The 13,399-nt window shown below is 64.0% G+C and overlaps 2 protein-coding genes across 4 annotated transcripts in view; one reads left to right on the top strand and one right to left on the bottom strand.

Moving 5' to 3' along the window:
* Window positions 1–12,085, top strand: part of PGS1 (phosphatidylglycerophosphate synthase 1) — a 30,380-nt gene extending 18,295 nt beyond the window's left edge. For all 3 annotated transcript variants that reach the window (XM_071219424.1, XM_053910780.2, XM_053910781.2), the window contains exons 8-10: window positions 4,798–4,946; window positions 8,085–8,213; window positions 11,952–12,085. In XM_071219424.1, coding sequence (XP_071075525.1) covers window positions 4,798–4,946; window positions 8,085–8,204 — 269 coding nt within the window. In that variant the 3' untranslated portion in view covers window positions 8,205–8,213; window positions 11,952–12,085. The remainder of the gene's footprint in view (window positions 1–4,797; window positions 4,947–8,084; window positions 8,214–11,951) is intronic.
* The window catches only part of DNAH17 (dynein axonemal heavy chain 17), an 86,840-nt gene continuing 85,237 nt past the window's right edge, over window positions 11,797–13,399 (bottom strand). The window contains exons 79-80 of the mRNA XM_071219274.1: window positions 13,010–13,235; window positions 11,797–12,044 (exon numbers count right to left, since the gene is read on the bottom strand). Of these exons, the coding sequence (XP_071075375.1) occupies window positions 11,797–12,044; window positions 13,010–13,235 (474 nt within the window). The remainder of the gene's footprint in view (window positions 12,045–13,009; window positions 13,236–13,399) is intronic.

Below are 13,399 nucleotides of genomic sequence, written 5' to 3' on the forward strand. Positions count from 1 at the left end.
GCGTGCGCCGCTGGCTGCCTGGCTGATTTCTCGGCAGACTGGGATACATGCCGCTTGTACTGGATGGAGCTGCCGCAGCGAGCCGAGGGGCCTTGCACTGTTGAAAGGCACCTGCTGGAGCAGGAGTATCGGCCTCATGTTCACAGGGGGCCACGTCAGCCTCGTGGTGGCCTTCAAAGGACGGAATGAAATGTGAGGACTGTATAAATGTAACTTCTCCTTAACTAGGGGCAAGGAGCTCGGTGCTGCCGCCAGGTAGAAACAAGGTGCCAGGCCGGATAAAACAAGGTGGAGGGCCACGCCTGCGGGCTAGGGACTTCTCTTGCGACAGGGTTCGCCTGTTTCTGCAAAGTTTGGATTTCCACAAAGGCTGCCTGTTGAGAACACTGAGGAGACGTGTGTGGACGGGAGTCAGCGGAGAGGTTACTGAACTTGGAGTCTTGGAGGGGCAGGGCTGGGTTCGTGTCTGCAGGGTGCACTCCGGAGAGAGAAGGGTGACACGGGAGTCTGGAGCCCGGTGGTGAGGACAGACATCCCTGTTACCTGTTGTTCTGTTCTCTTCTTCCTGGGGGTCGTGAAGCCATAGGTCTTAATCTGCTTCTCGGCCTCTGGAGGGGCCGCGGGGTGGGGGTCCACGGGAGACCTCAGTCGGCTAGCCGTTCCGGGGCCGGTGGGGGCAGGTTCTGGGAGTGGGCGCAGTGCTGACGGAGAGCGCTGGAGCGCTGCGGGGGTCACCGGTGGGCGCTGGGGTCACACTTCTTCCTGTCCGCCTTCGATGCCATGCAGGTGTCAGCGGCCAGGCAGCGCGCTGTGCAGGCGGTTGGTCGCCCGCTGGGCAAGCTCTTTCCTCGTAACTGGAAGTTTCTGCCCCGCTGTTTCATTTGTTTGTTAGAAGACTTCGTGTTTTTTAGAGCCGTTTTGGGTTCACAGCAAAATAGGGAGGAGGGCACAGAGGCTTCCCCTGGACCCGTCCTGAGCGGGAGTGGTGGCGGTGGACGCACCCCAGTGGGCCACCCCCTCACGCTGGTTGGGGGAGGGGATAGGGCTCTGCTGTGGGCGTGCCCTTCAGGGAAAGGATCGGAAGTTCTTCGGTGCATCCGGGCACAGTGTCCCAGGTCTGTGTGTGGCCGGGCGGTGCAGCAGGGCTGGAGGGTTCTGGCTCAGGCGGACAGCAGCCTGTCGTTCTTGTCCGGCCTTCCCGGCAGGCTGCTAGGCACAGGCCGGAAAGTGAGCTCAAAAGGCAGCCGGGCAGCACCGCCCATTTGCCTGGCCCTCGTGGGGCTCGTCCCACCTGGGAGCTGGCAGGTGTACCCACCAGAGGCCGAACCTGCGCACACTCGGGGCCCCTGGGGGTTTTCGTGCTGTGCGGGCAGTGGACAGGCAGTGCTGTCCGTTCGAGGAGTGGACTGTGATGTCTTCTGCCCCCTGCTGCTTGTGCAAGGGCTGAGAGCCCTAAGATTTATTGCAGAATATTGTGGGGGGAGGGGGAGTTTGAATTTTTCTGGGTGTGGCCCCCAAAGAGGCCTCTGACCCGGCACCCGGGAGCCCGGCCATGGAGCCTCAGAGCGTGCTCGGGCTTCATCTAAACGTCACTTGTTGGCGGAGCCTTGCTATGCAGACCGGCTCCCCAGGCCGTGGGCACAGGGCAGACTGACCGCTGCCCTCCAGAGGCTTACGGTGGAACGGGGGCAGGTGGTGGGCAGGTGGGCCTGTTCAAACACAGTGGCAGGTCCGGCAGGAGGGGGGGTCACAAAGAAGTCGGTGGGAGAAGGGTCCCTGCTGACGGGGGTCTCAGGTGGGGGGTCGAAGAGGGCCTCTCTGAGCAGGTGACACTGGGGGACAGAAACGTGCAGCCTGACACCGGCTGGGCCCTGTGGCATGCAGTGGTTTTGGGAGGTGGCAGCGGGGCGGGGGGGGGGGGGGGGCCCGTCCGGGGCTGGGACCCTGGTGGCAAGCGCTGTGGGAAGCCCTCGGGCTCCCTGGTTCCCCCCCCAGAGTAAGGCTGCACTGCGTGCAGCAGGCACAGTGGGCGCGTGGGGCTCAGGGTCGCCTGGGCTGTCGGGCTCTGGCCTCTGCTGCGCGTCAGCCGCGGAGCCGCTTCCCAGTCCCAGCGGTCCCCCGGACGGCGGAGACGCTGGGCCCAAAGGCCAGGCCTGGGCTGAGGTGCTGGGCCTCGGTAGCAGGTCTCTGGCCTGCTGGGAAGTGTCGCGCTTCCGGGCAGCAAGTCTGTCTGTCCCCAGTGCTCCTGACCTGAGGGATGAAACAGCTGCAAAGGGCCTCTGGCTTCCCCGCCCCGAGCGAGCGTTTCCCAGCCGTGGTCAGGGCGCAGCGCGAGCACTGGGCGCTCTGGCTGGCAAGCCTCGGTCCCAGGGGACCTTGCTCCCAGCTCTCGGGGTCCCAGCACTGTGAGGCCGCCTGCTGCACCATTTGTGGTCTTTATCTTCTTCTTTTAGAAGTTTATTTTTTTTTATGTTTAGCGAGAAGGGAAGGGAGGGAGAAAAAGAGGGAGAGAGAAACATCGATGGGTTGCCTCTTGTACACACCCCGACTGGGACCCAACCCACACCCCAAGCCTGTGCCCTGACCAGGAGTTGAACTGGCGACCTTTTGGTTTTCCGAGCGCCCCGGTCAGGGTGGTCGGTGTCTTTTCCTGATGGAAAAGGGTTGCAGTGAAACTAGACTCCAGAGGAAGGTGGGGGGTGGTGGCCGCAGGCTCCCCAGCGGGGTCAGTGGGGTAAAACCCGTGTGCCTGCCGTGACCCCGAGCCCTCTGCTGAAGTCCAGCCTGGGTAGGGGGAGCCAGCGGGGGCGGGAAGTCCTTGCGGATCGCTCTCCCAGGCTCTTGGGTGGGCGCTGGAAGGACTGTGGACCCACTGCCTGGGAAGCGTGCAGACGGGCAGGCACCGTGTCCGCAGTGATAACGTTATTTTCGGGGCGTGGCAGTCAGGGAAACGGGTCTTAAAAGGCTTCTCCGGGGGGTTCGGTAATGAGAATGAATTGAGAAGCAGAAGTGGAGGTGCCTGTGGGGGCCTGTCCAGGCGTGGGGGCCGGCCACGGGATGCTTGCCTTGGTGGCCAAGCCCTGGGTTGTCCTGGCGGGAGTGGTCTGTGTTCACGCAAGTTCCACAGATGAAAAGCACCCTTGTGACCAGGCCCTTCAGACTTTATGGTCCAGGAGCCTGGGATGGACACAGGGAGACAGGATTCACGTCAGATGTAACTTCCGTCACCCACATGGGTATCAGGCATCCCTGTCTTTGCCCCGCCCCTCTCTGAGCGCCCGGGAGAGCTGGCTGACGAGTGGCACTGAGTGGACCCAGAAGAGCTGAGGCAGTAATGGCAGGTGGCCGGAGCTCGTGCCTTTCTTCACCTGAGCCTGGTCACCTGTCCCTTTGACTGTTGGCTTTGCGGGCAGTGGGGCAGGAGAGCCGGCCTGGAGTGGATGCAGAGGTCGAGGGTGGCGTTTTGCTCGGAGCCCCAGGCATCTGCAGCAGAGGGCCAGGGCCGGCCTGGCCACGCTGGGGTCTGTGACGGGCAGGCAGCCCCTTGGGGTGGGGCAGGTGATGGAGTGATGTGCACAGGCAAGCAAGTGGCTTTGATGTGGCCCCTGTGAATGCGTGTGTGGAGGGGTCAAGTGCGTTACAGGAAGAGGCAGCGGAGCATCGTCATCTCTTGCCCAAGATGTTCTTGGAAGTGCTCTTGCCCCGAGTGAGAGTTAGGAAACGGTCTTCTATTTTAGGAGCTGGGCGTGTGTTACTTGTTGTTGACTGCTTGTGGCGATGGTGCACGGCCATGGGCCCTTTGCAAAGGTCACACTGGCAGAGAGGTCGACGGGGTGGGAGAGCGGCAGTGGCTGCTGCGAGTAGGGGCCCTGCCGAGGGTCGGGGCGGCTGGGGTTTCCTGCTGAGTGTGCCTGGTGCTGGTGCGCGGCAGCACGCAGGAGAAGGTGGCCAGGTCTGGGCTCCCGAAGGAGGGGTGTGGGCCACGGTGGCCTGGGTCCTGGGGAGGCTCAGGGGAGAGTCTTTTCAGGAGCAGCCCTGGTGGGCTGGTCTGTGCCCGCCAGCCCTGGCCCTGGGGGAGGAGGAGAACAGGAACGGGGTGCAGGGCGGGGGGCCTGCCTCTGCCCCCTTCCCCATGATGCTGCAGGTTCTGAGAGAGCCCGTAGCCCCATCACCGGTGGTGCCCCGTGGCGGTGTCAGAGTGTAACCAGTGACCAGGGTGGGGGCGAAGTGGCCCCCGCCACACGGCTGCGCGCGCCTCATGCCTCGCCTCCTGGCAACGGCAGCCTGGGGGCTCGTCCTCCGGCAGAAGGGCAGGCTCGCAGGGCCTGTTAGGTGCTCTGTCCATCGGCCTCCAGTGTGTTAGGGGCCGAGATGGGGGCGTTGTGTGTCCCTCAGAGCAAAGGGCCCTGCAGTTCTTAGGTGGGAGCAGAGTGGGGCACCCTGTTGTTGCCCTGCACCTCTGTCACCAGCCCTTGGGGCTCAGGGAGGAAGGGCTGAGCTCTAGCCCTGGGCTTGGCAGAGGCCATTGAGAGCAGGGCTACAAGGCCCTGACTCCAGGAGAGGCCCCGAGCACGGATGCCACCAGCTCCCTTCAGGGACCCACCCAGTGAGGCCCCTGAGGGACGGCGCCGGGCTGCCTGCAGCCCCTGGGGCCAGGAGGGAATGCTTGCCTGGGGGAGCTGTGCGGGGGAGTGACTGGGGCAGGGGGTCTGCTTCTCTCCCAGGTGGAGCGAGGCGTGGAGCGGACTCCTGGGCGGCGCGGTACTCACTCCTGTCTGCGCTTCCTCTTCCCCGCAGGCCTCTGGCTGTACCTGGCAGGGAGCAGCCTGCCCTGTCTCACGCTGATTGGCTCTCCTAATTTTGGGTACAGGTCAGTGCACCGGGACCTGGAGGCCCAGATCGCCATTGTGACGGAGAGCCAGGCCCTGCAGCAGCAGCTTCACCAGGTCGGTCCGCCAGGGTGTCCTGGGGTGGATGGGGGCAGGGCTGGGAGCTCAGACCGGCCTGCGGCACTGGCCCCTGAGAGCAGTGGGAAGGAGCCAGAAGCTGCCTGGTTCGAGGGGGCAGTCCGAGGTTGCCAGTGGCGTTGGTGCCGGAGAAACCTGCAGGGCTGCCTTGGGGCTGCTCCTTGGCAGGCAGGAGACACTGCTGTCGCCAGTGTGAGCATGGCAGGGGTTCCCAGCCTCTCCCAGGGCCGAGGGCTGCTGTGCAGGGATGTGGAAGGGAGCAGGGAGTGCTCCGGCCGACACCCCATTATTCCTGGAAGAGAGCCTCCCAGAGGGGAGGGGGAGGCCGGGGGCAGTGCCCCCACAAGGTGGGTGCAAGTGCAGGGGGGCGGCCGGGAAAGGAGGCATTCCCAGAGGGCTGGCCGTGGTCTCGGCCCTCCCTGACCGACAGTCAGACGTATTTTCCACTCAAAGGACAGAGTGGCGGGAAGTTGCTGGAGTTCGTGAGGGGTTTGACGTGTGTGCCCGTGTTGACAGGCCTTTGAGGACATGGGTGCAGGCTCTGTGTGTGTGAGCCCAGACGGGGCTCCTGGGCGGCGGGGACACAGATAACGCTGCTGTAGGCCGGACCCCTGAGGCTTCAGCTGGTGACGTTGTGCAGCCTCTGTTCTCTAGTGTTTGGGAATCACGGTTGCGAAATTGTTGGGGCCTTTGTGGAGGGGAGGAAATGGTCACGGCCCCACTCCCCGGGATCTGCCTCCTGCGATCTGGGAACCTCGTCTGGCCGCGCAGGGCCCCAGTGCCGGGAAGGGCTCACGACCAGGGCGAGAGGAAGTGGCAGCGGTCGTGCTCTGGGTGGCCAGCCGGAGAATCTGACCTGCTCAGCAGCTTTCTGGCTACAGGGAGGCTTCCAGCAAACTACAGAGGAAGCCCCTGCAGCCAGGTTCCAGCCGCGGCCTCAGAGCCGGGCCGGAGTGAAAGGTCCTGCCTGCAGCTCCCTGTGGCAGCAGCGCCGGATCCCCTGCCTCCGCTGAACAGAGCGGGCTGCCACAGACTCCTCCACCGGGGCCCTGCCCACGGCGGGTCTTAGTGTGAGCCTGGCCTCTGGCCAGGATGGGTCTTGCGGGCCGTGGCCGATTTAGGGGAGCGGCCCCCCGGGCCTGGGCCCTGGGCCCTGGGCCTGCCTCTTCACCCCACTTCCTGAGTAAGGGGACTGAACCCACATCCTGGTTCTTGAGAAAGGCCGGGCCGGTTGTGGTCAGGAGCTGCTTTCCCAAGTGACATGTTTGGGATATTTTCTCTTTCTTCCCAAACCTGACTCCCCGGGGCTTTCGATGGTGGGAGGCGCAGGCCCTACCGCTGTGGTTCTTCCATTCCTTAGCTGGTTTCTGGGCTTCGGAAATGCAGAAGTGTGTTTCTAGATGATTCCACCTACATGCTGATGTTTTGGGATTGCAGCCGCCCCCCGGGGAGGCCTGTCCAGCACCCAATCCCGGGACTGCCCAGCCACCCAGAAAGTCCCTAAAACCCCGCTGCCCAGGGGCCTGCTCCCACAGCCGCCTCCGGAGCTCTGCTTGGGATGCGGGAAGGGCCCGCTGGGGTCACGGTGGGCACCAGGAAGGGGAGATGTTTTTATCAGAGCCTGGAGGCCCTCCCTTCGCCTAGTACGCCCAATAAAAGCTGCAAGCTTCCTGGTTTTGTCCAGAGAACAGTCTACCACTCGTGACCCCAGAAAGACTCCCTCAAACGGCGTTGTGACCTCGCTCAGCTGACTTCCTTCTCCATCCCCATGTGGGGCTGGGGAGGAAACTCAAGTGTTTCTGGTAATTTACTTGGAATCTTGGCTGCGTATTCATTTGAAAACTTGAAGCCGGAGCCGGTCCGTGGAGACTTCTGCAAACCAGCCCCCCGAGACCGAAGCTGGCTTGTCTGTCGGCACATCAGCCAGGCTTCGGGTCCCACAGCAGCCGCCAGCCCTGAGGGCCAGAGCTAGGGCAGGAAAGGGTGCCAGGGCTGGGGGCTGCGCAGACCCAGGCCACTTCTATGGCCACGGCCCCCGCCCTGGGTGGCAGACGCAGAACCGATTCTGCAGGGCTCCTCCGGGGGTCAGAGCAGCTGTCAGGGACTCGCCTTCGCTCCTGCCCCGAGGCCCGTGTCACCTAGCGCTCTTGGAGCTGCTGCTCCTGCAGTGGGCAGGACGTCTCCGTAGCCAGGGCTGCGGGGTCTCCGCCGTGGTGTGTGATGGGGGTAGTTCACAGCCAGGGGAATGGAGGTCCAGGAGGGGCTTCAGCCCTGCCGGCGGTCGTTTCTGAGACGGTCCCGCCCCCACTGGCCGGCAGCGCAGTCCCAGATGAGGCTGAGAAAAGCGTTTCTTTGCTTGCTGTCAAACATGTTGTTAAGTAAAGCGCTGATTGGAGGCATCAGCAGCCATGGGCCGTCTGCCCAGAGCGAACTGCGGAGTCCTGCCTGTGCCATCCCCGTCCCGTGTGCGGATGGAGAGGCAGACCCTGGGTTTTGGCTCCTGGCGTTAGGGTTGCGGTGTGGATGTCACTTCATGTGCGGTGCCTTTTTGCTGAATACGTTGTGCGCTTTCCCGTGTCACTAGATGAATGTTTGGGACACGGCCACCTGTGGAGAGTACAGGCTGTCCCCTGGGTGTGTCATGTTCCAGTGGCTGCTGGGCACCCCAGGCTGCGGTGACGGGGTCCGTGTGGTGCCCTCAGCCTGGGGTTCCGTGTAGCCCTCCCTCGGGGTGAGGCCTTGGGGTTGGCGCTTCCGAAGCCCCTGAGACAGCCGGAACCAGCGGGTGCGCACTCGCCTGGCCGGCCGGCCGGCCCTACCAGCCCCAGGGTTTGGTGCTGCGGGCACTCGGCCCCCTTGTTTGGAGAACGGCCCTGACGGGCAGCACCTTAGTCGGGGGGCGGGCTCTCTAGTGTCTCGCCCGCCCGTCGCGTGTATTTGACGCTGAACTGCCTGTTCCTTGTGCGTCTCGGTCTCGGGGGCTCAGGGACACGGGCTCCTCAGCTTTTCTCAGGAATGTTTGGGAGGGACGCTGGGCACCTGCTCACTGACACCGGGCCAGGGGCCGCGTCACTGGGGCTGCTGCAGGCCCTAACCCTGGTGGCTCCTCTTCCCCAGGAGCAGGAGCAGCTATACCTGAGGTCGGGCGCTGTGTCCTCTGCCACCTTCGAGCAGCCAAGTCGGCAGGTGAAGCTGTGGGTGAAGATGGTGACTCCGCTGATCAAGAACTTCTTCTGAGGGCCACAGGTGCTGTCTCTGCCTGCGTGGTTCCCCGGGGACCTCTAGTGGGGGGGGGGGTGTTCCCGGGACCTCCCGTGGGAGCCCCAGGGCTTCTGCCTGTTTGGGGGTTGCTGTGTGTGCCTCTCGGACTGTGGACGCTGAACAGGGCTGCCCCCCCACTTCTGTCAGGTACCAGGCCTGCCTGGCGAGGGGGGGGGGTCAGTGTCCCAGGGGCCAGGGTTTGGTGACCGAGGGACACAAAGGGAGACGCTGTGCTCCTCCCTGGAAGCTGAGCAGGAGCTGAGAGGGCAGGGCCAGGAGGAGGGAGTGCTCAGCCCGGGGTGCCTGGCTCACTGCCAGCCTCCGCCTCTCTGGTGTTAGGGGTCAGATCCCCAGAGCCAGGCCCCAGCTCCCTGACACTCCTGTGACATGTGCCCCCAGGGGCGGTGCTCTCCTAGCTGGTGCTGGTGACAGGGCGCACTGCGCCCACGAGAGGGGAATGAGAACTGTCCGGACATGGGGGCAGTGGGCAGGGTGCGGCTGCCTTTAGTGTCGGGTCTCGTCCCGGGGACCCTCTGTGTTCTGGGCCCTGCAGACCCCGACCCCACCCGCAGAGGCCCCTCACAGGCTCAGTCCCCCAGCTCCCAGCCCTGGCCGCACTGGCCTGGCGGGTGGGAGCGGCCGGGCCTGGGGCCTGTGGGGAAGGGCGAGTGACCCAGGTCAGAGAGGGGAGCGAAGGGAGGAGAGGCCGGGCATGTGTGGTGTTGGTGCCGCTGTGTTCACAGTGTGGGTTCCCTTGGGTCTCCCGGGGAATGTAAAGACTTCAAAAAGAACCCAACCCCCAAATCCTACTAATATCATACTTGCTTAAAACATCAGCAGGAAATCCTTTGGGTAGTCGGATACCTAGAAGGTGCTCACAGCGCCAGTTGCTTTTTTAAGTCTTTCTTTTTCCTTTCGATGTTTTGATGCCTTTGACCAAGGCCTGGATAGGGCCCCCACCTTGTGATTGGTGACGTGTCACCCAAGTCCCGTTTAATGCGCGAGTTTCCGTTTTTTTCCCTTGAAACCTCTTTGTTGAGGATGAACCTCACTTTTGCTGGGTTCACTTAAAAGGTTTTTGTCACCTCACGTGTCGTGGGTGTTCATCAAAGGCCAGGGTGCCCCGCACCTATGTCCCCAGGAGCAGAGCTGAGAACCTCAGCGCCCCTCCACACATCTCTAGGGGCTGGAACTCGCACAGAGACGGGCCTTCCGGGGCGAGGTGGGGCTCCGTCCCTGCATGCTGCTTCCAGGGCGGCCTTGGGTCTGCCTCCTGAGGGTTGGCGGCGCCGAGGGCCCCTCACTCGCCCTTGAAGACGGGCTGGTGCAGCCGCACCGCACAGGCCTGCACGTGCACCCGGCAGCTCCAGGGCTGGGTGGCCGCAGGGTTCAGGCCGGAGGCGGGTGGTGGCCGCCACGCCACGCTGCCCTGGGGCCGTGCACGTGAGTTAGCACTGTTTACCTTGCAGCTAGTTATTCAACTGTCCTGTGGGACAGTTAGACCAGAGAGGCCAAAAGAATGTGCCAGGGCCTGGTTTCTGTTTGGAGAGAGGCTTTGGGTAAACAGCGCTCGAATTCCCCCAGGTTCTGTGGGGCCAGGGCAGACGCCGGACTTAAGCAACCTTCACCGCCGCCCCCGTCCCCTCAGTGTGGCCGCTGCTGATCACCTTCCAGACAGCCCCCGGGCAGTTCTCCCCAGACCTCGGCTCCGGCCTCCCTGGTCAGCCAGGCGCGGGGAGCAGATGCTGAGCGGAGTGCGCGTGTGGCAGCAGAGCAGGTTGGCCCCGGTCCCTGCTTCCCTGTCCCTGGGCTGCACCCCAGAGCACCCTGGAGCTGAAGCTTCTCTTGGGAAGTTTGGAGATAATTCTGTCAGCCGCCCACAGTATGTCGTGTGGGATAAATGACTGTTTCAGGCCCCGAAGGCAAAATTGGGGAGACTTCCCACTTCGTGGTTGTTCAGGGATTGAGAATGAGTTGTCTGGTGGCCCAGCCAGTTCATCTCCCCCCTCCCCCCACAGCTGTCCCTCCGGCCGGGATGTGATGGGCTGCAGTGACCCCTCCTGGCCAGCAGAGGTGGCAGCCAGGCATCCAGGCTCCTTGGCCCGGATGCCTGCCACCCGGCCGCAGCCCCGCCCCCGGGGCCCAGGATGGTTTGGAATTGCCAGCCTCAGATTCAGGGCTTCCAGGACCACCCACGAGCCACAGTCTGGGCGTGAGTCCTTGGGGCCAGGTGCCCCTGGGGGCTGCCCTGACTCTGCCTTCGCTGTCTGGGGCCCTCCGGAGTCCGTCTTATCTGGCCCCGCTAGCAGCCTCCCTGTGCCCCCTGCCTCCCAGCTTGTCTCCTGTTGCCTACACCCCGCGGCCTCCAGCAGCAGCCTGGCCACCCACTGCCAGACTCTCTGTGGATGTGCTTCTGGGGGCAGGTGGTCTTGGCCGAGGCCTCAGCCAGGTGTGTCCCGGGGCAGCTGGGGTGGTTCCACAGCCCCCCATTCTCCTGGGGCAGGAGCCCTGAGTGAGGAGAGGCGGCCGCTGGCCCCCTCTCACACCTTCCCCCGCAGCCGCTGTGTGTAGCCGCTGGTGTGTGTGGACTGCCTTTCCTCGGAGGGCCCAGTTGGTCCCTTAGCTCTGTCCACCTGGGCAGGGTCGGGGACCTGAAACACGGAGGCTGAGGGACTTGCCCAGGGGTTTATTCCCGGGGCCACAGGCGTCTGCAGGGAGGCCTCACTGGTCTGGATCAGTGTCCCTTCGCTGTTTGAGGGCAGCTCTGACCAGCCTGTCGACCCGTCCGGCTCGCCCTGGGCTGTGAGTGAGACCACTGGAGGCATGCACCGTGGGGCGCAGGGTGGGGACTGGAGACAGAGGAAGGCGAAAAATGCTGCCCAGTAGGAAAAGGGGGCTAGTAGACTTGGGGTTCTTTATGTGGCTGCCCAGGACAGTCACGGCTAAGCTGGTCCCTGTTCCCGGTGGTTTTGGGGCGTGGGCAGTGGAAGGGAGTGTGCTTCAGCTTTATGGAAACGGCTCCTCTGGGGAGCAGTGTGTGGAGATGGCACCCCTGTCACCGAGGTGGGGATGGAGGGTGCCCTAGGGCACTGTGTGGCTGTGGCAGGTCCTGTCCTCCCATGGCCGGTCACTGGCGTGCAGCCAGGCTGTGGGCGTGGCGGCCGCACCCTGACCCTTGGTGCTGCTGGTGGGAGGAAGTTAACCGGACTGGCCCTCCAGGGAAGTCAGGACGTTGTGGGGTTTGGTCCCTGGGACACTTTCCCTGGTGGCTGGGAATTGGGCCTTGTCCCCAAGCCTGTGCCAGGCCCTTGGTGGCCATCAGGTGCTGATTTGAAGCCGCTCAGGTGACTCAGACGCAACTCGGTAAGGTCTGCGCTTTAATCAGCCTGCACCCCTTCCATGCTGCCCCCGCCCTCTGGTCACTTGGGTGCACCCAGCTCTAACGGGCCCTGGTTACTTAGGGGAACCGAAGGCAACCTTTGGCTCCTGCGAGAGCCAGCGCTGGTCGCAGGACAGGGTTTCTTTCTGGTTAGCGGGACCTGCGGAGAGGGTACGGCTGGGGCGCAGGCTAGGCCTGCAGGAGCAGGGCCACGGCTGCCAGCACCCACTTGGAGGCCTTTTCTTTGGTCTTCAGGTTAAAGGTCCAGACGTAGGTGGGGCCGCGGACACGTGTTTTGTACACGGGACACTCATACATGTTCTTGGTCTCCATGCGGTCAACAGGGATGGCCTTGACGAAGATGACCGGCATGGTTGGCGTCAGCTCCTTCAGCCGCGCCTCGGCGATGACTCCTGTCTGGGTGTCCCAGCGAGCCCCTGCGCAACAGGGCTGGCGGTGAGCCAGGGGAAGGGCCCGCAGGGCGTGGCCTGACCAGGCCCCGCCCCCACGTGCGCGGCTGACGGGGGCACAGGAACACTAAACATGGGGTTGTAGACAGGACCCTGCCGGGCGACCGCCTCTGTCCACGGCGCACCCGGCACACACTCCGTGCTTGCCCGATCGTTCGCTTGCGATGCTCAGAGCCTCATCTCCCGGCCTGTGCCCAGTGCAGGCCACCGCCACTCTGCGCAAGTCACGGGGTCTGGAGGCCCCGCCCCCGCATTCCTGTGCACGTGCGCAGCCCGGCCCGCGCGTGCCCGTGCCCTGTTCTGCCTTTAATCAGGCCGCTGTTGTGTCTGCCTCCCCCTTGGTGATGGTTATGTTTCCTGTCTGTAATTAATTTCGAAATAAACACGGAGGAGGGCAGTGTGCCTGTCAGTGGTGATGTGGGGGTGGGGTCCTGACACCGCCCAGGGCGCTGCCATGCCACTTGCTGAGCAGGGTGGGCCTTTGTGGTGGAGCCGCTGGCCCTGGGCTCAGAGTGGCACGGCGGAGAGGAAACGGCTTCTCCCTCCTGCTGCTAGGTCCTTGGCCCCCCAGGAGCCAGCCCTGGGTTCCCCCACTTGAGACCTGTGCGCAGGGGCCACAGCAGCTCTCAGAGGGGTGTCTCAGCCCCTCAGCACTCACCCACCAAGTGCACATCTGTCCTCGTGCCCCTGCCCCCAGGCCTGGGAGGGCCGAGTCCCCCCTCTCCTTCGGACAGGGCCTCCCTTTGGGGGTGAGCCTACTTCTTGCCTGGAGTGCTGTGTTTCCGTCCTCCCAGACCTCTATATGAGCCCGTCTGCGGGACCCTGTCACTGTCCGGTCTGCCCCAAGTGTGTCCCCCGCCCCGCTCCGATCACGGCGTGCCCGCCTGTCATTGGAGAGCTGGTCCCAGAGGCCCCTGGGCTGCGCCCCTTACCTTCCATGAAGAGCCCGTACACGTAGGAACCCTCGCGGGGCGGGGCGGTCACGTCCTCCCGGTTCTTCTTGGTCACCTCCACAGACAGACACATCCTGTCCAGGGGCCACTCGTTCTTCCTGGCCATGGACTGCATGATGGCCGTGAGGAAGGACTGTGGGTTGAAGAAGCCAGCGAGCCACACGGTGGTGGGTAGGGCAAAGTCCGTCGTCCAGGCCTCGAGCTCCTGTGAGGGCAGGTGAGCGGGTCACGTGGGGCAAGGCAAGTGGATGGTGTCTTGCGGCCTGTGACCTGGCTCCGATTTACACGGGGGAGCGGGACACCAGGACCAAGGGGGGCAGGCTGAACGCTGGGGAGGACGTGGGAACCCGGAAGAGGCTTTTGCTTCGG

Source organism: Desmodus rotundus, chromosome 9, assembly GCF_022682495.2.
Source record: "Desmodus rotundus isolate HL8 chromosome 9, HLdesRot8A.1, whole genome shotgun sequence".
NCBI classification, from domain to species: Eukaryota; Metazoa; Chordata; class Mammalia; order Chiroptera; family Phyllostomidae; genus Desmodus; species Desmodus rotundus.